This window comes from Chionomys nivalis, chromosome 4, assembly GCF_950005125.1.
Source record: "Chionomys nivalis chromosome 4, mChiNiv1.1, whole genome shotgun sequence".
Taxonomy (NCBI): Eukaryota; Metazoa; Chordata; class Mammalia; order Rodentia; family Cricetidae; genus Chionomys; species Chionomys nivalis.
This window is the reverse complement of record NC_080089.1, coordinates 68,774,782-68,798,321: the sequence shown is the minus strand read 5'-3', so window position 1 is coordinate 68,798,321 and position 23,540 is coordinate 68,774,782. Positions and strand designations below refer to the sequence as shown.

Genomic DNA, 23,540 nt, shown 5'->3' with positions numbered 1-23,540 from the left:
CTGATATCTGTGTGTGTTTTTTAATACTATGTGGGTTGTTACCTCCTCACACAATCTCCTGATCCTGAGCATGTGTGAAAAGGTTCAGAGGGCTGGAGAGATGGCTCAGGGTCAAAAGCACGGACTGTTCTTCCAGAGGACCCAGGTTCAATTCCCAGCACCCACTTGACAGCCCTCTAGCTCCAGGGCTTCTGACAGCCTCACACAGACATACATGCAGGCAAGACACCAATGCACATAAAATAAAAATAAATAAAAATTTTAAAGGGTTAATAAATAAGACCACTTAAACAGAGACAGATCTCGAGGGTATAGTGTAGAACCATGAGGGTAGCATAGAGTGGGGATGCAGGAGGCACGGAGGTGATCGACTCTACACAGCTGTAAACCCAGAAATGGGGTGACAAGGGGAAGAGGATCAAGAACTTGAGGTAGCCTGGGCTACACTGCAAGACCATGACTGGGGAACTGTTAGGGACTCGGGGATAGAGGAAGTCACACCGCTCTGGAGCAGCAAAAGCAGAGAGCCATCTGCTAAGGGACACTGCATGTGCTAGAAAGAGAAGCTGTGACAGACGCAGCAGGCAAGCCCGTTTTCGAAGTGAGCCACCATGATGCCCAAAGGTGGGCTCTCACAGGTACCAGGGGAAGGGGTAGAGAAGAGTCACCAGGTTAGAGCCAGGCCCAGATCTCCACCCACCCTGCCCCTCCTAATCACTGTCTTCATGCCAGGCTTCTGCCCATGCCCAGTCCTCATGTTTGATAGCAACTATTCAGTCCCAGGCAGCGTGTCCCAGCTCCTCCTAGTCCGCAAGAGCCCTGATCACCTCGTCTGCCACAGGTGCAAGGTTACTAGGGCGCAGACAGCTATCCCTCAGCCCTGGTTTGTGTTTCTATGAACATTCAAGGTTTACCCTGTTTCCTTTGATGTCAAAACAACGCCAGCTTGTGATGAAGCATCCAAGGTGAAGGTGTTCAGGGGTGTCCTGATCACTCCAGACTCCTGTTGGCTCATTACCTGAGTGCCGTTACTTATCTGAGATATCAGGGGCATGTTTGTAATGAGTTTGTTCTGCCTGTCTCCAGTAAGGCAGTGCATGACCATCATGGAAAATTTAGAAAACACAGAATACATTGAAAACACGAGAATCAAAAATTCCTAATTTCATAAGTCAGTTACCAGTGCCTTTGTTTTTCCCCCTTTTTGAGTAAAAAAAAATGTAGCTGTCATACTAACATATAGTAAACTATATTTTATTGTCATTTTCCTGCAGAACTGACATGTTTGAGGTGAATGAATGTTCAAATGAGCATATTAAATTACCAATATTGATAAACATTTGTAAAGTACATTTAAAGCAAAACATGTTAAATCTTTTCTTGTAAATAGCATCAGACTTAAGAAAACCGTTATTTACTAAAGCCACTAGGCACACAAAAAAACTGAGTGGCAGAGTGGTTCCAGCTACAACACTGAGCACTAATGCGGGGGGCAGGGGGTAAAAGGAAGAAGAAACAGGTGCCCTCACTAACTCTGGGCCGCAACTGGGAAGCATATCGGATGACAACAGGATCAGACCACACCCCGGCTTTCATGCCTGGAAATGGCCTAAGACAAAGTGATGAGTCTAATCCTAACAGCTGGGTGCTGTGACACAGGCTGGGGATGGGCAGGACTGGGTTCAAATTCACGTCTGAGCCAAGGCCAACAGACAGGAAGTATGGTAGCTAACCCTCCACGGTGTCGTAGGTAAACTGAGAAAGGCACAATGTAGCATCAGAAGTTAATCTGAAGGTCAGCTAAGTGGGGAGCTCCTAGAGGGCCCAATGCACCATCTGCCCACGAGAAGTACTTAAAAAACCCTGGAGAAGACAACCACGATGAAGATGGTGGTAGTGACGTCAGCCACACCTGCCCACACAGGGATGTGGGAACCCATGTCTCAGCCCTCAGGGCTTTCTTTGCTTGGGAACTATAATGTTTTCCTGCTGACTCAGGGAGGGCCTGGAAGTACTTTTATTAACATGAGCATCTCAGCTGTGGCGAGAGTTCACCCATGTAATCCTTACTTTCCAGTGGGCTGAGAGCTTTCTCGCGTGGGGATAAAAAGCACCCTTTGTGCTAGGCTGGTAAAAGACACCATCTTTGTCAAATGAGTTAACTATTAGCCTCTAGGGTGTTTCTGCAAAGGTTTATAGAGAAATCACAAGAATCACAGGCCCACTGGTGAGAGAGAAATTGTTTTAACAAAGTTGATTGTATTTGTGTGTGTGTGTGTACATGTTTTAAAGTAGCAATATTTTTTAATTTTTACTTTTAGTTATGTGGGGGGTTGCACAAGAGTGTGGTTCCCGCAGAGGGCATCTGATACTCTGGAGCTGGGATCTCGGGTGACTGTGACTCGGTCACCCTGTGAGTTGGAGGTCACCCTGACAAGGAGAGGACAGGGGCACGGCCTACCTTTGGTCTTGACAGCCGTCTCGATGTTCAGAGCATCCCTCTCGGCATCAAAGTTGGTGTAGGGCTTGACTGACCCATAGGCACTTGGGGGTGTGGAGTGCTGAGAAGAGAACACAAACACACTCAATGACACACTGCAGATCCTCTCAGTGAAAGAAGACCCCGAGCCCAGATTCCGCACTCCCATTTCTCTTAATAATTCTAGCTACTTTCGTGCTAAATGAATGGGTGTTGACAGGTTACCACACTCCAGGTGTCTTTTTTTTTTTTTTTAATATTAGGTTCATTTTGGTACTGGGGATGGAGCTCAACTGGTGGAGTACTTGCCTAGCATAGACCAGGTCCTGACTTTCCTCTTCCACCGCCACATAACCCCGGCTTGGTAGCCTACACCTATCATCCTAACACCCTGGAGATAGAGGTAGGAGGAGCAGAAGTTCAAAATCATCCTCAGCTGCATTAGGAGTTTGAGGCCAGTTTCAGTGACCCAAGCCCATATCAAAAAAGAGAAAATTTTCACTTGTTTCCACAAGAGCTGTTCTTCAAAGGCTCCACTGGTTTAGACCGTACGGTGCTTCTACTCTGCATTTTACTCGTATAAAATGAGATCTTCAAAGTATAGGGCACCAAGCTAGGGATCTGACACCAGCATCTATTCAAGTTTCTGAAGAGAAAGAACCTGGTCTAGCAAGAATTTGAACTAAGTTAAAACTGTGGAAATGTCTGAAAGATGAGCGCACACTGTCGCGCGTTACTACAGGCCTGTGCTGCCCACGTTCCAACTCTTCAGACAGTGACTCTGGAGTTGGGAGTGTGGCTCAGTTGGCAGAATGCTTGCTCCAAATGCATGAAGTCCTGAGTTTGATCCCCAGTAGTATATGAGCAGGGATGGTAATCCTAGACATGGGAAGGCAGAGGCAGGAGAATCGGATGTTATTCTCAGCAACATGGGAAGTTTAGGCTAGCCTGGGATACATGAGGCCCAGACCCCAGAATATAAACAATTAAACAAACAAGCTAACGAGCCATACTCACCCCCATGCCTTTGTGGGCTGTGCAAGGGAAGGGATTTTCCTCATGACTATGCTGTGGCTACTTTGCGGCACCGAGATGGGTGCCGGCTGGCCCACATCCTCTCTACTGTGACAAGTTCCTGTTCTTCTCCCTTCTACTCAGTGCTGCCCTCTGCCTTCGCCAGGATGCCCTTGTCTATTGCTCTGCCTGGCACATTTCCCTCATTGTCTTTTAAGGTCCTTCCTCTTTGGATGCCTGTCAGAGTCCACCACTTTCCTGACCTGATGGATGGGAGCCTCTCCCCGCACCCCAAGATAATGGCCTACTTCTCTATCCATCCTCTCTTCTGTGCATTTAACTGCCCTCCTCTCCTGAAATGTTTATTTCAGAAGGATAGCCTGCCCCAAAAGGAAGGGCAGACAATGGGTGTAAGTGATGCAGTTTTGATTGGTGGGTGGTCTTTAACCCTCCCCCCACAGCGGCTCTCCAGCCTGCAATGCCCCACATCAACCTCCACGGTACATACACCGAGTGATGGTGACACATGACGGTGACCAAGCTCAGAGCAGCTGACTGTGGTAAGGTCAATGATCTGCTCCCCCGCAGGTCTCCTGAGCGAGTCCAGCACCCACACCTCTGGGTTTCCTTACTAGTGGGGTGACACAGGGGAGCCACTGAGACCCACACTCCCGGTGTCCCCTGGGTAAAGCTAGAACTCTGAGTTCAGGGTCAGACACCTGTTAAGTGGGGCCACATGGTAAATCCGGCTCACATCTATAACTCTGAAGCACAAATGCATCAGCAGAGTTTGCCTGGTCTAACTTCACCACTTTCAGGCATGCTGGACCGCGTGGCATGCATGGCATTACTATCTACAAAGTTCATGCTAAAAAAAATGAGGCGACTGAGTTACAAAATAATGCCCCCTAGTATCTGAAGTAAGTTTATAATTTCATGGTGGGCCCCATCCGTACCGATCTTGGGGTACGTGTGGCCTGTGGGGTTGTAGGCTGGACGCCAGTGACTCTGGTCGGGGAACACTCTGGGAAGATGGGTGAAGTGATCCAGCGGACATAAAGGAAATTTCGAGCAAAGGGCTTTCTAGAAATTTTTCTGTATTTGTTCTTGGTAGCTACAGAAGAAAGTTTGCAGGAAGCTACAGAAAATTCTCTTCTGATTCTTAACAGGGCCACCAGTAACTTATTGACAGGGGCAGGCAGCCGACCGTACACCCACATCACACATGGCTCACTGGTCAGGTGATATGCTGTCGTCATATCAGTGAGTGGGAGAAAGGTGGGTGTGGCTTTGTGTTTAGTCTACAGACATAAAGAAATGGATAATTGTGTCTATAAAATCTATTTGTCTGAAAATTAAGTTATTAGGTAAAAGTGATCTTTCCTTCCCGTACAATAATAGGCAATATAGGAAATTTTCTAGTTTCACCCCATCTCTCCACACGTACTCCTAGGGTAGACTAGCTTCAAGAGCTGACTGAGTAGCTCTCTCACGAAACTTTTATTTTAAGGGTCTCAGGCTAGCTTCAAACTTGGTATATAACCACGAATGACTTAGAAATTTTAATCCTCCTGCCTCTATGTCCCAAGGGCTGAGATTACAGATGTGCGTGCCTGTTGGTTTCTGTAGTGCTGTGGACGGAACCTATGGCTTCATGTAAGCTAAGTTGAGGCTTGTACTCTGTCAACCTGGCCACAGCCATAGCGACTTCTCCAGAAACTTGCTATCAAGAACAATCTAATAATCAAAGGCATTAGATAAAATCTGTTGGAGAAACAAATTATATAACAGCAAGACTTGTCTAGGCCCTAACAGCAGGCCAAGTTCCAAGACGAGGAAAGAATTAAATGAGGAAACAGCAAAAAGGTTTTAATATTCCACATAGTCTGTGTTCAAACAGGTCCCTTCATTTGCACATTAGGAAAGCAGGTGTCACAGACAACAAAGAAGGGCTTGTGCACAGGACCCACGCTGTCGCCTGTCTTTTGAGTGACTCTTTAAAAGACAAATTTTATTTTATTTTATTTATTTTATTCTGAGCTCCCTCATAAACAAAAGAAAAACAAAATAAAACAACAACAAAGCCCTTTGATTCATTATATAATTATTCTTTTTAAAAAGATACTTTGTTGCCTGGTGGTGGTGGCACACACCTTTAACCTGAGCACTCAGGAGGCAGAGGCAGAAGGATCTCCTTGAGTTAGAAGCCAGCCTGGCCTACAAGAGCTAGTTCCAGTTACGCAGAGAAGCCCTGTCTCGAAAAACAAAACAAATACAAACAAACAAACAAACAAAAAGGAGACTTTCTAGTTTACTTTGTAGAAAAGCTTTCCCAAGTGCTAGATTAAACAGAAAAGTAGAGGCTTCTAAGACCCCACCCTAGCTGATGAAGTACTGTAGCTGGCGGTTGCTTTGAGAGAGAATCACTTTTCTTTGAGGACGTGGTTACTAGTAGGTTATCCAAAGTCCAGTGGATGAGTCCTGCACATATGCACAGCACTGATTGGACTCAGGGGTTCTCATAATAATAATAATGATGATGATGATTAATAATAATAATAATAATAATAAATCGCCATAGGCCATTGCCTAGAAGAATATTCCATATAATCTAAGAAGCCTAAAAACACTAGAACTGTTTGTTGACAATTCTAGTTGAAGAATTCTAGGCTAAAGCTTACAATAAATAAAAGCTCAAGGCTTGACATTAAAAATGCACATATCACCAAAGCAATAATCACCACTCATGTAGTAAATCTGACAGAACACAATTCCAGCCATTTCCTTCTCAATGATGCTGTCCAAGTCTCATTCGATGCCAAAAAGGGTTTTAGCACCATGACATTTATTTCAAATGAAACTGTGAGTAACAGTTAAAGCAATGAGGAACCGGGATGCAGGGGAGACGCCTAATAATGGCTGAATTATGGCCCCATTTTCCTTGTGTATACAGAGAGACCATAGCACAGTTCAACAGATGTCCAATTTACAAAATCACACAAAGTGAAAGATTAGATACTCACATCGCCCTCCAAGCTGAGCTTGCACAGGATTTCGTGGACAGTAGACATTTTGAAAAAAAAGCTGAAAAAGAAATAATATGAAGTCTTTATAAAGGAAGTTTTCTTTCCCCTGAAGCACAGCAACTCATCACACCAAGGTCTTGGACTGTTGCGTCGGAGGCTGGTAAAGCGAGTATTTTCTCCAGCAGCCAATTCTCAAGCTTAGCATTGAGAAAAGGAAAGCTTAGAGACGGGTGCCTTAGGTTGGGGATGGATTACTAAACTGGTCTGTCTCTTGCTCTGGTTACACAGGACCTGGTGAGTCTAGTCTGTGAATGCAAAACCTAAAAGCTTCCTGTGGCAAACAGCACTCGTTCGAATAGAGAATGGGTTCTTCCATCAAAAGCGATAAGCATAGCAAAACTGTCATTACTTGTGTGCCACTCTCAAGTGACTTCATATAGTAAGAGGGACATGAGCTGGGATCATGAGTGACTCCATGTTGGCCTGATCCCAAACAAAGCTTTTAATATTAACCCACAACCATTTCCTCCAGTGAGACTCAGGAGGTACTGGGGCTAGGTGATGGGTTCGAACATAACATGCTTGCCTTCTGAGCACAAGGACCTTAAAGGAGCCCCAAAAGGTTGGGAGACAGGTGGATCTCTGGGGCTCAGTGGCGAGCCAGCTCAACCTAATTGGCAAGGTTCAAGCCAATGAGAGTTCTTGTCTCAAAAAAAACCAAGGTGGGTACCGCCAGAGGAGAAATGACACCTAATGGTGACCTCTGGCCTCCACACACAAATGCACCCAAGCACACGAATATTCACACTCATGCACACTCATGCAGCGAGGTTATTAAACTGTTTATAAATGCAAATAGACCAACTTTCCGACATAAACACATCTTGTTGAGGGTTGACCTTGCATTTCAGATTTAGAGCAGTTGCAATGTCATCATCTCCCATCAAATACATTTTATCAGTCGGGGAGCCATACTGATTAATGGCCTTCCCCTATTTGTGGATTAGGCTGTTGGAATTGATAGCCCCATAATCCCAGCCCCCACCACCAAGAGTGATTCCTACTGAGACAAGAGAGGTCATTCTGCATAATCACCCCAAAGAAAAACAACACCGAGACACCTCCCCAAAAGCTTGCCAACAGCATTTGTACTAGCAGTGCCCTTGGTACTTGTGGGAATCACACTCTCTGTTCTCTTCAAGGAGGTCACTTTGCCTAAATGCTTTCATAAAACTGCTTTGAAGACAGTCTATGACACAGCCGTGTGCCAACTGGGAATATTTTGAACTAAGTGAATTCTAGGCTGTGGGAGGTGGGAGTTCAGGCAGAGTCACCTTTATTTGTGATCAGGATGTACTTTTGCTTTGCCAAGAGGCTCACCATGCCCTCTCCCCCTCCCCGAAGCCTTTTAAGCCAGACCAAAAGAAAGGTCATCAAAAATGTTTGTGACACCTCCACTCCCTCAGCTCCCTCTCTGCCTCTTCTCCCCTGTGTGTCCTGTGTGTCCCCTGTATGTTCCCTGTGCGCCCATGTCATTCTCCATGGTAAAAAGTCTTGCTCTGTCCATACACTTCTGTGCATCCCCCAGAAAGGACTATTATTTAGTGCTAAGAAGTTCTCAGTCTCAACGGCAGATGCAGAGGAACTTTAAATGCACATTACTAAGGGAGAGGAGCTAGACTGGAATGCTGCACATGGTTGATTCCAGGGCATTCTAGAAGAGGCAGTTCTATGGAGGCAACCAAGGTCGGGAAGATATAAAGGTGGAGCGTAGTGTGCATTTGTGTGTGTGTACCAGTGTACGTGTGCGCACACACTTGTCAAGGCATGCATGTGGTGTGTGGGTGCCTATGGAGGCATGAAGAGGTTGTAGGATCCCTCCGGAACAAGAGTTCATGTAATTGTAAACCATTGAAGTGGGCACTGGGAACCAAACTTGGGTCCCAGTAAGAACAAGAAGGGCTCGTCACCTCTAAGTTGTCTCCAGTCTTCACCTGTTGCTACTATTACTTTTATATTTATGTATTTGCTTGTATGTGTGTGCACATGCTATGGTATATGTATGGAGGTTGATTCTTTCTCTCCTCCCATCATGTGGGTCCCAAGCACTGAATCAGGTCGTCAGGCTTGGTGGCCAGTGCCTTTTACCTGCTCCACCATCTCACTGGTCCTTTATTGTTGTTTAATGTGGCCAGTAGGAAATTCAAGATTGTATACGCTCCTCACATTCTATGTAGACACAGAATGTATGGAAACTAGCACTCTATATATGGGTGCTGGTCTAAAAAAATTACAGAAGGTCACAGTCCAATCTCAGTCCCAAAGCCTTTTCTACACCTATTCAGACAGATTAGCCTCTTCCTTGGTCGAGCATCCCTCCAGTCTACCTGGGCCCAAACCCGCCAGAGGCTCCCATCAGATTCACTTGGCCCGAGAGTTTCCAGAGCAGATAAGAGCAGTTATCGTCTGCCTCACAGGCTTCTAGACTGAGGAATTAAAATGCAAAGCAGAACAAAACAAATGAAAATTGCCAGCTGACCACCCAAGTGGCACAGTTGTGCCCACTACCACGTGTGTGTGGCTCCAAGTCCATGGATAGTCAGTGAGGCTCATCCCCAGCTCTGCCGTTCAGGCAATTTCAGCTACACAGCAAGATTTTATTGAGTCGTTCTTCCAAGCTGTCTCCCAGCTCTGAACACTGCTTTGCAGACAGTTGCCCACCCACATGCAGCTCTCCCCGCAGTACTGTGCAGATCAAAGACAATCTGATGGACCACTTTACACCCTCCATTCCTGTCAGTTCTTCTCCCGCAGCCTCGACACATAAGCAGAGGACAAATAAGAGGGATTTTTTTTGGAAGCCCCACAAATCTTGCTTTCTGTGCCAGCATTTATAATCATCTGTTCTTTCATCATGTTGGTCCTCCCTACTGCTACCAACTCAATCCACCATCTGATCTTGCCAAATAGTTAGAAAAAAATCAAAGCCAGTGAGCTTCCTCTAACTCCAAAAGAGCTGAGCACTGGCCTTCAAAGATTAGCATCAGGACCAAGCCACACCTCCTTCTATTCATTCCCCACAAAAACAAAAAAAAAACAAAAAAAAAATAGTACTTAAAGTGCTCCTTGACTCTGCTTTCTTCAAGCAAATTGGTTTACTTTCTCTCTGGCTCCTGTCCTTCTCACTCCCCCCTCCCTTTTCACGTCCCCATTCCCCTTAAAACAGGGTGTCATGGAGCTGCGGAGATGCTCAGTGGATAAAATTCTGGCCACACAGGTGTAAGGATCAGAGTTCAGATCCCTAGCACCCATCTAAAAGTCAGGTAGATGTGACAGTCCACCTGTAATCTCAGTGCTCCAGTGGCAGAGACAGGAGATCGCTGAGTAAGATGGCTCACTAGTCTAGCTAAATGGGCGAGCTCCTTCTTCAGGAGATCCTGCCTCAGTAAATGAAAGTGGAAAACAAACAGTGGCATCAGACTCTGAACTCCATATGTATGCACACACACATGCATGTGCATTTATACATGTACCCTCATTTTTGCACACACACATGCATGTGCATTTATACCTGTACCCTCATGCATGCACACACATATGCATGTGTATCTATACCTGCACCCTCATGCATACACACACACACACACACATGCACACCATACAACGGAGAGAACAAAAAGTCAGGATGTCACTATGTAGCCCAGTCTGGCTTCAAACTCCCAGTCTTCTTGCCTGGGATTACAAGTGTGTTTTGCCGCACCCAGCTTTCACCATATCTCATGGCACTCTGTGCATTCCTCAAGTCACCGCTATGCTGGTAGTGCTCCAATAAGGTCAGAAGAGCCCCATTCCACACAGCCCTCTCCAGCCTTTTGACAGGAATTCCTTATTCATTCAGTACTGAGTGCCCTCCACTTGAAAAGCATTGAAATAGCACATAGTTACATATGACTCAATGCTGCATTTCCTCTACCTAGTCTCAGACGCCTATACAAATAAAGAATACATATTTCCACAAACTAGGTGACAGATTGTGTGTGTGTTCTAATGTAGCTGTATGTGCATGCGGGTGTGCTAGAAGGTTCATGCATCTGTGAGCAAGCAGAGAAGCAGGAAGAGGACACTGGGGTCTTCCTCTACCACTCTCCATTGTCTCCTCTCGAAGCAAGGCCTCTCTCCTGGCACCTGAAGCTCGCACTTTCTGGAGTGAGCTGAAAGGCAGGAGTCCAGAGGTCCTCCTATTTCTGCCCCCTTCAGAGCTGTGACACCTGGTTTGCTGCCTTTGGGCTGAGATTTGAAGTCCGGTTCTTATTGCACACTGAGCACTCTTTATCACTCAGCCATCTCTCCGGCCCCAAACATGCACTTCAAAACAGTTTTTGGTAGAAGTCCCATTTTATCACAACCTTTCTGCACCAAAAATATCATAATAACCCCAAAGTCATAGAGACCGACAAGCAATATCTAAGTGCCCATATCCATAAATATTTCTTAGCTCATGCAAGTTTAATGGCGACCCTATTTTAGCTTAGAAATAAAATATAGCCTTTGCTTCTCCACCCAATCCTCTGGCTGTGCAGTTTCTCTGAATAGGGTCGATTGGTTGCTAGAACAAACAGTGAGTGTTGCCTCTCACCACGACTGCTAAAACTTTAGTTTGACTAAGGAGAATGTGTCAGTGTGCTGTGACTTCTGGGATCATAAAAGGCCATTGCAGTGCTGGTGAGGCTTGTAGACCCTGGCAATGGTCAGGTCATCCACAGACTCAGAGGACGGACGCACCGAGACTGTACTTAAGGGATGTAGCATCCTCAGCCGCAGCTTCCCACCTGTGATGGAACAGCTTTGCCGTTGACTTGAGTGGATTTAGATTTACCATGGAAACACACCCCTGGGTGTGTCTGTGAGGGATTTCCTAGTTTAGAGTCATTAAAATGGGAAGACCCATGCCAGGAGCTTTTGTTATAGGCTACATTAAAACAAAAGACCATATGCTGGGAGCTAGCATTCGTCTCTCTCTGCTTCCTGACTGTGTGTGCAATGTACCAGCTGCCTCCCCAGGCTCCTGGTGCCATGCCTTCCCTGCTAGTATGGGCTGTGTGCACTTAAACTGCACGCTGTAATAGGCCCCTCGTCCTTCTAGGTGCTCCTCCTTAGGTATTTGGTCACAGTCACTAATACTCTTGGAGAAGAGACACTTAAGAGACTACCCACAGTCCACGGCAGGGGAGGGCTATAACCCAGGACCTTTGACTTCTCTGCTTTGGTTCTTTAGACCTTGCCCCAGTGCCCCTTCAGTGGAGAGATTATTATGTCGCAACCATCAAGGAAGCAGAGTGGCTCAGTCTAGGGCCTAAAGGCGAGGCCTCTATGTGTAGGCAGAGAGGGTGAGTCATCAGCCAGAGGAACATGTCAGAGGTGGAGGGAGCAGGGGACTGGGGAGGGACACATCCCCAGTGGACCTCAGGAAAACAAAGGGACAGGTTTGTTAGGAAGCCATGTCCATGCGGTGACCCCCAAACCCAAGGACCTGAATGAATGCTGCCAAGTTAAGTTTGGCTACAGAAATGGTGGAATGTGATTAGACCCAATACTCCTATTTACCTGTTCACAAAAACACAAGACTTAAAAACAGGTCTACAAAAGCCACATGTGAAGGTGCATGCCTGCAATCCCAGCTCTTAGGAGGTGGAGGTGGGAGGATGGGAAGTTCACCCTTGGCTATATACTGAGTTTGAGGTTAGCCTGGTCTGTATGAGATCCTGGCTTGAAAGAAATAAAAAAAAAAAAAATCAAACAAAAATGAATCGACACGGCCTGTAAGAGGGTCCTCACTAAACTAACTCCGAACCCCACAATGTAAAATTCGGGTGCCTTAAGAGCAGGGCCACCCTCTCTTTTTGGCACACTGCTCCCCAGATTTGCATCTCTCTTTCAAGCACCTCAGCCTCACCCAGCTGACCAACTAGTTTCAGCCTGCATGGCAGAAAGAACTATCAGGTAAGCCATCTGTTGATGAGAACACTCTATGCCAGGGCCTTGGCTCCCATGGCGGGCTGGGCCCGGGCTCCACTGAGAAAAGAGCTCTTTCTCAGGCAGGTGTTTCTGTTTAAGAAAACAAACCAGTCCAATCCAAGGAGACTCAGAAAGCCATACCCTCCTTCAACCAGTCTGAAATAGCACCTGACAGCGGTGGGAAAACAGGGATTGCCCGAGCGCCTCCCTAAATGAAGGGAACACACTGTCTCCTGTGGCCTTGAAAACAGTGAGACTCACCCTGCGGGCACCACGCTCTCAGGAGACAAAGTTGGCAGTGAAGGAATCTGTGAAGTCATTTACATGTAACATAAAACAGATAGTCTGTTTTACAAATAATTTGTAGTTTTGTCTTAAAAAAATAAAAACTAATAACTAGATCTTATTACATTTTCTTGTTCTGCTTCAAAAAAATGAAGTTATGGCAATGACCAAAAAGTACAAATAAAGTTGTTTTTAACCTTTATTCTGTAAAAGAAAAGTGAAACACAACGTTTGCAAAAAAACTCCGAGGAAAGATTTCACAGGCAATGCTCTAAACAGCAAAAATACACTTCGCTGAGTTAAAAAACGCTAGTTCCAGAAAGCCCAGATATTCATTTGCACAGAGCTTGTTGGGACATGGCTGGTCTGCAGGGAATCCAGCCCAGCACTTTCAGAGACACATCCACTTGGCCTGTGTTAACAAGACACAGCATGTTGTTGGGTTACCACCAAACAGATGCCTAGCAACCACGATGAATCAACGGGGGTGGGAATGACTCCAAACCTAGATTTTTAGTCAAAATGGGTGGGGGTGGGAATGTGGAGGCCTGGGTTTCCCCACCACAGTCTTTACTCTCTTATTGTAGTTCCTGGACACCACGGTCTACAAACCACGCTAGGATTTTAAATAAATAATAATTAAAAAGAAAGCAAGAATGATGGGAAAGGGAATTCCCACTGGACCTCACCCTCTAACCCTCTAAATCATCTTTAGTTAACAGAACCTTCTTGAAGGCGCATACTTTCCCCCTTAGCTTTATGGTTCTGATTAATGCTTGACTCACAGGGCCAAGTTAAGCCCCAGGATTCCTGGAATTCCACCCACCCGCCCCGTGGCCTCAGCAAGAGGCCCCTGCAGCACTTGCTCTAGCCTGTCCCTCTGGCTGTGGGATCTGAATATTTGTCTGCTAGCTACAGATACTGCCACTTCTTGCTTCGGGAGGTCCTCCTGATAGACTCGGAGTGGGCGGAGAGAGACTCGTGAGGAAGAATGCTGTCATTTGGCATGAGACACAGTCGGCATTGGGAAATGCAGCCTGAGCATCTATAATTCAATCTCAGTGTCTTATGGCCCACATATAGGCTTCCAACTGGGCTCAGCTGCCAGAACAAGAAAAGCCCAAGTTTGAGACACTGCCCCACACTCTGAACCTTCCTCCTGGTTTAAGTCTGTTGTTTCTTCTCTCTCTCCCTCCTCCTCCCTCCCCTTCTCTTGTCTTTAGACAAGGGTTCTCATTTAGCACAGCCTAGCGTCAGTTTTCTAGCCAAGGATGATCTTCAACTTTGGATCCTCCTGCCTCCCGATTTTAATATGGTGCTGAGGATGGAATCTGAGCCTTGTATACATTGGCAAGCACTCTACCCACTGAGCCACACCACCCATCTTCAATACTGTCTTTGCACAGGCGCACAAACGCACACTCACACATGCTCTCTCCACCTAAGTCAGGCGAGACCACTGACTCTTCTCTCAGGTGCTCAGGACTACCTGCTCCTCTACCAGGAGCACTCGATATCAGTGGGCACCTAAGAGAGACTGTGAGCTCTAGGGAATCATAGCGGAGAGCAGCTTTCTCAATCACCCTCCTTGCCCAGATCTCCTGCTAGCTAGTCTTTCTGCATTTGTGAAATACCAGAGAGTTTGGAGGACACCTTCCACACCGACCAGCCATGGGACTTATGACTTACTCTTCTGTCCTGACTCAGAGGTCTGACAGCTTATAGTCTCACTTAGATGGCAAGTTGGAATGGTTCACACACTGGTTCTTTCTGGTTTAAGTCTACGCTGTTCTTTTCCAACAGAGTCTCCATTCTCAATTTCCCCTCTTTACCTAAAACTGAATATTTAAAAAAAAATCCATGCCCAGTTCCACCCATTTAGACTTGGGAGCTCCCATTCCCAGCCTCTGAACATCTTCAGACAGCCTGGCAGATGATGTTAGGCCAGCCTCTTCCCATTAGTGATAAGCAGCTGGTACCCAGCCCCATCTCCACAGTATCTGGATGCTATGGCCCTAGCTCTGCCACAGGACAGCATGGGAACCAGAGCACACACAGGAACAAGCAGAGAGCCAGGCAGCAAAGAGGTAACCTGAGGGAGATAGCTGTGAGAACCTTGTAACTCCTCTGAGCTGTGAGTGTCCTCTGGGTGTGGCCAGGAGACAAAGGGCAAGTACAAACGGTTCCGTGTCATGGCCACTCCCTGTGGTTACAGTGTCCACTTCAAGTCTGGGATTTGAACTCAGACAGCTTGGGTGCTGCAAATGGATACCCTAAGAAGATCTGAGCTCAGATGATTTAAAAGCGTCAATGTGCACCCATTAGGGAACATCTGGAGATCATGCCAGTGGAACCACCCAGAATCACGAGTCCCCTCAACGACATGGATGGGGGCTGCCTCTTGAAACAAAAGGAAATCCATGCCAGACTGCAAATGGGTGGAAAGAATTTCTGTTAAGGACTGGAATTTCCTCTCTGGTGGCAGGCCCACAGCTAGAGGAGGGTGTGACTTGGGAGATTAATTGTAGGTGCAGAAAAAGAGTCAGTTTCTACTCAAGTCTCACAATTGATTCTGCAGGACAGGTTAAATCCAGTTGATTTAGACACTTCTTTGGGATGAGCTCGGCTCCATGTCCAGGTCTGAGAAACAGCTGTGTAGAAGTGCGGAAGGGAGACCCAGCCGGGTTGGTGAGTAGATATTAGTTTAGGAAAACAGAAAATGTCAAATCCAACTGCTATCTCTATAACTACTTCATTTAATCTTTTTCTCTTTCCCCAATAGACTCAAAATCTCAAAAGCAAGGCCTTGTGTGTGTGTGTGTGTGTGTGCGCGCGCGCGCGCACAGAAAATGCATACGCATGTCTAGTCTGCTGCTGTGTCCTCAGTCCCATAACTGGGACTGGGACACAGTGGGGACCAAACAGACAGTTTGTTCATAAGACAAATGGACATTTAAAGCAGCCCATAGTGCCTGGGATTCCTTTTGTAACATACCCACTCTCTCCCGATGAATCAGGTCCCTGCACTTTGCCCAAGCCAAGAGTTAAAACAAAAGTTCCCATCAGCCCTCACACACATTAATCCAGGCCCAAAGTTGCAGGGAGAAACCACAGTCCTCAGAAATCAATAGCAATTTAGGAGAGTGCTTGCCTTGCCAGGAAAACTACTTAAATCAGAACTTAGCCAGGAAGCCAATGGCCAAGACTGCATGCATATCTAATGCTAATCAATAGAGGGGCTTTAATAGCTCAAAGACACAGGATGTGAAACATTGAGACACCAGTCCAAACCCAAGCTCTTAAAACTTCCTGAACGCTACCACACCAAACAGGAAACCCTCAACAGAAAATGTGCCTAAGGGGTTGCCCCTGCCACAGCCGAGGCCATGGGCACTTCTAGAGAAACCCCTGGGTAAGCTGTGGACCCAGTGAAAGAGACAGGGCTCTGCCCTGGTCTCATCTGCCATCTTCAAGTTCCCTGACTCAGATCCACAAGTTTCGGCAGGGCGCTGCTGAAATGAGGAGGAAGTGGGTGTGGAGAAGGTCGGCATGAGTCTCCAAAGCCAACGGAACACGGCAAGGGGACAAGCAGGGGAAAAAAATCGGAGAAGAGGCAGACACAAGTTTTCAATTAATACGATTTAATCAAGATTATCATCAAAACGAAGGGGAAAAAACCTGAAAACGACACCAGTGACTTAGTGTTCCTACCCACAGACACTCCCTGCCTTCCCATCTTGTATCCTGCTCCCCTGCCCCTAGGCAGCACTCGGATACAGGGCAAATTAATTATTTTTCTTTTTTGGATGCTAGTTTGGGATTCCAAACACCTTCTACAGAGTTCTTGAGGGAGTGGCAGGGGAGTGGCTTCCCCATTCAAGTTGTAAAATCACCTAATAATGTCCCTGAGTTACAGGTCGAGGACCTTGGATCCCAAGAGTTTATGGTTGTTGTTAAGGGCTGAGGCTGAGTATGGCAAATTACTACACAAATGAGTAACTCTTTCCGGTTCTGGGAATAAAGACCGGATCTTGTGTACCCTACTAGGGCACTCTACAAATGAGCTAGATCATCAGCTTCTGGGTTTTTTGAGACAGTGGTCCCACTGTGTAGCTCAGTTGGATTCACACTCAGGACCTTGTTGCCTCAGTCTCCTGAGTGTGGAGATTACCGCCAGGTCTCAACTAACAGCGGTTTTTTGTTTGTTTGTTTGTTTGTTGGTTTGTTTTCATTTGCACGACGCTGTGTTTTCAGTGCGCTTTACTATCTATTTTTGAATGAACTTGTTTTCGGAAACCTTCAATAACTCAGTGTGGGTGGCGCTAAGAACAAGAGTTAGGAAACCACTTTTATAGATAAAGAAACTTTTGGAACCGCCCCCCCCCCCCCCCCGACCAGCATTGGAACCTGCAGCCCAGGAGCCACGCCCTTTTCGCCCTTTTCGATAGATCCTGTCGACTGACTCATGGTGGCATCGGTGCAGTCAAGGCAACTTTCCCTACGGAACCACCCGGGGACACTTCTGCACACGTTCCAGAGAGTGGCAAACTCCACAGAAAGAATGAAATATGAGGTCGCTGTCCTACCAGACAATCTAGAGTTTGTGACAAAGACTGAGATGAGATTGTTTTATCGGTAAAGGAGAACACGATACTCAAGACTTGAAGTTCAGGTGTCCCCGGGACCTCCCCTATACCCCAACTTCACAAAAGTACGTTTGTCAGCTGCAAGGAAATTCACCTGAAATTGCAGGAGTTATGGTTCAGAGTGAGAGAACGCAGTGCAGAAAGCGGAGGGGAAAAGTCCACAGACTTCACCGCTGGGCCGCAGGCTCCCCAGAGGCCACACCCAGTCCCCCGTTGGCACCTAGCACGTCTGAAATGTCGCATCCCCCGACTCTCCGCCCCACACAGGGTCTCCCCGCTTCCCAGAGGACCTCAGGGGGAATCACGGTTCCCCCCACCTCTGCCCTACACCCCCCAGGCGTGGTATGCAAAGAGACGTGTCACGACCCCACGCGGGACACTTTGCAACTCTACTGCAGAACCCGCAGATTGCTCAGTGGGGTGGGTCCTTCTCCGTGCCTCCCAGGGTCCCCATTGCCGGAGCCTGTCTGCTTCCCGTTCAACACCGCAACCCCGAGGCCATAGCGGGCGACCGAGCCGCACCCCACTTACCTGGGCCGGTCGCCTAGCGTTGAGAGCCTTCCCAGAAGCCGAGCGGCCCGGCTGGGCTGGGTGGGGCTTTTATACCCGCCCCATCCTCCCTGCGTAAGGCCCCGCCTCCCCTCCCCTCCCCTCCCAGGCCTGTTCCCACCCTGCTCCGGGTGATTCACCCTCCCTGGAACGCTGCCCAGGCCCTGCCCTGCCCTACGTGACAGCCCCACCACCTCCCCAGGTCCATCAAGCCTCCACCCCCTGACCCCCCCTTACTCCTAGGGTACAGGACCCAGGGTTCAGGCTGGCCTGGGTAATTAAGATTTCGGCAGACTTGCCCAATTCACTTCTTTTGCTTCTAGGCTTTTAGGTAATGGAAGGTAGAACTGTTTCAAGACACATATATTTGGATTCCCCTGAGCTAGGCTGTTGGCGCCCAGCTCTCCATAACCGTCTGCAAACATATTAGTTTAACCTCTGGTCACCAGATGGAGGAGCATGGGGAGGGCGGGCAGTTCACTTGAAACTGCCCTACAGGGCCTACTGGGCCTTGGAAACCAAAGCCACAGGGCAGGGAGGCCTCCAAGCAGTCAGGGAGACCTGGAGGTGAGGCCTGGAGGTGCCTCCTTCCCCCAGACAGCAGAACTTCTGTGCTTTCTACATCCCAGGACTTCCTATCGTCTTTTCTAATGGCAGGTTTTGGCTTTTTGAGTTGTTTTGTTTTGTTTTTTGTTTTTCCTCATTCCCTTGACCAATTGCTTCTCTGGTTTCTATTGTTTCTTTTCTAGCCTGCTTTTCCAGGGGAGTCACATGGACAAGGCAGGAGTGAACTACGTTTGTGTGTGACTGCCCACACTGCATCAAAGCTCAAGTTAGCAGAAGAATTCAGAACCGTTCACCACGCTAGGTCTTTAAGCTCCCCCTTCCACCTCTCTTTTCTTCTGGTCCTAATGGTTCTTTAGCATATCTCCCATCTATTTGTGTGGACCTGTGGTTCACGTATATCACATGTGGAAGCCAACCAGATGGCAGCCTCGAGGATGCTGTTTCTCAGGAATGGTCTCTCTTTGGCCTGGAGCTCACAAATTATGCCAGACCAGCTGGTTCAGGCTCTTTCGCTTGGGTCAGCTGAGCCATCTTCCTAGCCCTCCTGACTTCAACATCTGTTTGAACTTCCCACCCGAGTCTCAGCTCACTCCTAGGAGCCAGAGGAGGACAGCCAGGGGAAGAGATACTTGGTACAGTGCCCACTGTCACACAGTCAGTTAACTGTGAAGCCGGCCCCAGCTGGGGTCTCGACACCCAGCTCAAGCTCTGGGTTGCCCAGCCCTGTCTCTAGGAGTTGCACACAAGCCCCAGTAGAATGACAAGTAGAAAACACCGTAAAGTTTTTGAGACAATGTCTGATTTGCAGTCACAGCTCTTCAATAGGGACAGCTTTAAAGACAGAAACCACATTTATCTGTCAACTGGGTGCAAACACCTTGGAACATAAGAAGACGCAGGCAGGCACACTATGCCTGCAAGCTGTCGTTATTTCTCCACCCAGTCCCACAGGCCACACACTCCTGCTTGTGTGTGGGAATGTACCGGAAATGACACTTGACTGACATCATGTGAAATGTAGGAAAAGCCACCAAACATTCTAAAGAATTTCTGGCTTATTCTGGACATCTGGCAAAGCTTAACATATATGGCTAGGCTTCATTTATGACCTGTTAAACTTGTCAGTGACCCCATCAAAAAAAAAAAAAAAAAAGAGGCAGTTAGAAGTCATACATGGCTATTTCTGAGGAATGCGAGACCAGCTATGCTAATGTGAAGAGCTTCTGCCTCACCATTCAAAGGCTGTCTTCCTCCGTTGTTTCCCTGAAGCAGTTCCCTCTGCTTCACACATGGCTGACTGCCGTGGGTTAAACGCCGAGGAAGACTTAAAGCGCTGAGACGGTCTTCAAAACACCATGCTGAGTCTTTCTGAATCTTAAACTATTTACACTGTTTTAAAACATTTTATTTTATGTGCATGAGTGTTTTTGCCTGCATGTATGTCTGTGGACCACACACTTGCCTGGTGCCCTTAGAGGACCCTGGAAGTGGAATTGGAGACTGTTGTCAGCCACCATGTGGGTGCTGAGAATCAAACCTGACTTCTCTGGAAAAGAAGCCAGTGCTCTTAATTGCTGAGCCGTCTCTCCGGCTCTTTGTACAGTCGCATCCTTGTTTTCATCTTTATCCTGAAACTACTTCTTAACTTGGAAACCTATGACTATAGTTCTGCTTGGGAAGCAAAGAGGTGTCTCTTTTGTGTGCACCTTTCTTCTTGTCCTGTCTCCTTGGCATCCTGCATTCTTTCTGGAGATCTCAGTGGTTCTGATGTTGGTCCATCGGACACACATTTTATCAAAAGCCAATTTGAGGGGACGCTTACTGATACAAATTTGGGATAATTTGGAAATCAAATTGACCATTGCTAGGCAACAGTTGTATTACACTGAATGGATAGCTAATAAAATTCCACAAACAGGTCAGATGGGTAAGGCAGGGCTGGGAGAGGTAAAATGCTTGGCTTGAAAACACAACGGCTGGAGTTCAACCCCCAGAATTCACATTAAAAATATGACTGTGGTATGTGTCCTTGTAATCTAAGCATCAGGGAGCTGAAGGAGTGGAAGGGGCGGGGGAGGGGGCGAGCCCTTGGGGCTCTCTGAACAGCCAGCCTACCTTACTTGGCCACTGAGTGATCTTGTCTCAAAAGAGTGCCTGAGGAACGATAATAATGGAGGCTGTCCTCTGGTCTCTATGCACATATGTGTGCGTGCACACACACACATACACTCACATCACTCACACACTTACATACACACAATACACACACTCACATGCACATGTACACAGGAAAAGCTCTTATTCCAGTTGGACAGCACTTTGTAAAAATGTCAGGAAAGCTATGTGGCCAGGCTAACCTCTGAAAAGCACAGTTTTCCCCTCAGCCGAACTAACTCTGGTCCCCTGCAGCTCTTTGAGATAGTGGTCGCTTCCTGAGCTTTTACAAGCCTCTGCAGTCTAGCCACGCTGGACTTAGAATAAGCTCTCAGACAGAGTCTGCTAACCTTGTGTCATGACCTAAGCCACACAGAGGCCACCACGTGGACAAACCACAGTTTCTACTCTGTTTTGAGATACATCTGCAAGAAACATCTGTGGGATGCCAGTGTCCTCAGACATCACAGGTCCTTACTTCCCCACTGGCTTGATGCAGAGCAGCCAGAATAATCTTGCTAAAAAGCATTCAGGGTTTTTGTTTGTTTGGTTGTTTTTTTTTTTTTTTTTTTTTTGTCTGTTTGATGAGGGTTATTGTTTGTTTTTTGGAGCAGTGTCCCAGGTATCTCTGGCTGGTCTTGAAGTCACAGCTGAGGTGGCCTGGATCCCTCATCTTCCTGTCCATACTGCTTCAGGGCTGGCCTTACAGCATGCATTACCACTACTGCATTTTGACAGTGCCAGGATTGAACCCAGGGCCTCGTGCACACCAGGCAAGCGCTCTGTCTACTGAGTACATGCCCAGCCCTCGATGATACAACTTTGATAATATAGCCCACATTTCTGACATCTTTTTCCTTGACTCTGAGGATTGTGCCAGGACTCAGGCTCAGCCTGTACACATCTCTCTTCCCTGTTTCAGTTAAGTTCATTCTTAGGCCAGTTCACAGGGATGCTTCCTGAGCTAAAGACAACCTAGTTCTTCCCTTTCTTTTTTTAAAAAATAATATTTTATTTTATATGTATGTGTGTTTTGCCTGCATGCATATTTGTGTACCACATGCATACCTGATGCATGAGAAGGCTGGAAGAAGGTGCTGGATTCACTGGAATTAGATGGCCAGTCATGTGTGCACTAGGAAATCAAACCTGAGTTCTCTGGATTAACAGTCAGTGAGTAATCTTAACCACTGAGCCCATCTCTCCAGCCCAGCATCTTAGTTCATCTTCATCTCCCCCACCTTGGTTAATTCTGGCTTTCTCTATTTGTTTATTTATGAAGCAATTTTTTTCTCATCCCCCTTAATGGGGGAGTAGGATGTGAAGGGAGTAGGAGGAGAGGAGGGAGCAGCTTAATTCTTAACTCAGAGCATTTCACTTCAACTGGAGGAATGGACAGTATTGGCAATTGAGCCCAAGGCCTTGCACATGCCACACAGTGTCCTGTCACCGAGCTAGCTCCCTCTCCACTACAGATAAGATTGGCAAGTCAAAAGCTGAACATTGCAAATCCTACCAACTACTATCATGTATTTCTACCAGCATTTTTTTTTATTTTTATTTTTGGTTTTTTGAGACATGGTTTCTCTGTGTAATAGCCCTAGCTGTCCTGGAATGAGCACTGTAGAACAGGCTGGCCTTGAACTCACAGAGATCCACCTGCCTCTGCCTCCCCGAGTGCTGGGATTAAAGGTGTGAGGAGCCTATAAAATGTTGGTGGCTCTACCAACATTTTAAACACAGTTTGGCACAAAATTATTTTGTATTTGTATTTGCACCAAGTCAAAAACATAATTTGGTACACAGGACATGTTAGTCATGCTCCTACATCTGTTAAAGAAAGGGTAGTATTTTTCATAACATAAAGTATTGTGGTGAGGGACTGGAAAGATGGCTCAACTGTTAAGAGAGTGCACTGCTCTAGCAGACGACCTGAGTTTGACTCCTAGCACCCAGGTAGGAGTCTGTAACCCCAGAGTCTGTAACCACAACCGCCTGAAAGCCCAGTTCCAGAGGTATCGGATGCCTTCTGCCAGACCTGTGAGGACATGCAGACCAGTGGGGATGTCACTCATCATGCATATACCCCCTCTCAGATACATGCAAATAAACCTTTCAAGAATGTAGTTAGCAAGAAAACATACAGAGAAGATCATTTTACTGTCAGCTTTACTGAAGGCTACCTGGTGTATTTTGGATGTTTTAAATATATTTAAATCTTAAATACTGAATGTATCCTTTAAGCTGGGGTTAAAAAAAAGAAAGAAGCTAAACAGAATAAGGTTAGTAATTTGATTCTATTCATGTTAGAATGTATGTGTAAATACAAAAATGTGTGTAGGTGTGTACATGTACACACACACACATACACACGGCAGAATAGACACCAAATGGCTAACGGCTGCCTGGCTGCCTTTTGGAAAGTACACATCAAAAGAATGGTCACCTTTTAAATATAGTTTTTAAAAATTAAAAACATTCATTTTTATGTGTACAAATGTTTGCCTGCTTGTGTGTCTGTACAGAATATCCATGCAATGTCTGTAAAGGGTAAAAGAGGGCATTGAATTCCCTGAAACTGGAGTTACAGGTGGTTGTAAGTCACCATGTAGGTGCTGAGAACCAAATTGAGTCCTCTGGAAGAGCAGCTTGTGCTCTGAACCACAGAGATATCTCTCCAGCCCTCATTTATTCATATTTTTGAGTAAAGTCTCATGTATACCAAACTAGACAGTCTGGAACTCCAATCTCCACTTCCCAAATGCTGGGATTATAGGGTTGTGCCACCTTGTCTAGTTTTATGCA

General features: G+C 46.7%; 1 protein-coding gene across 1 annotated transcript in view; it reads right to left on the bottom strand.

Annotated features, from left to right (window-relative positions):
* Positions 1-18,051, bottom strand: part of Anxa2 (annexin A2) — a 39,234-nt gene extending 21,183 nt beyond the window's left edge. Inside the window, exons 1-3 of the mRNA XM_057767229.1 lie at positions 17,997-18,051; positions 6,517-6,577; positions 2,462-2,561 (exon numbers count right to left, since the gene is read on the bottom strand). Coding sequence (XP_057623212.1) covers positions 2,462-2,561; positions 6,517-6,564 — 148 coding nt within the window. The 5' untranslated portion in view covers positions 6,565-6,577; positions 17,997-18,051. The remainder of the gene's footprint in view (positions 1-2,461; positions 2,562-6,516; positions 6,578-17,996) is intronic.
* Between the last annotated feature and the right edge of the window lie 5,489 nt (positions 18,052-23,540).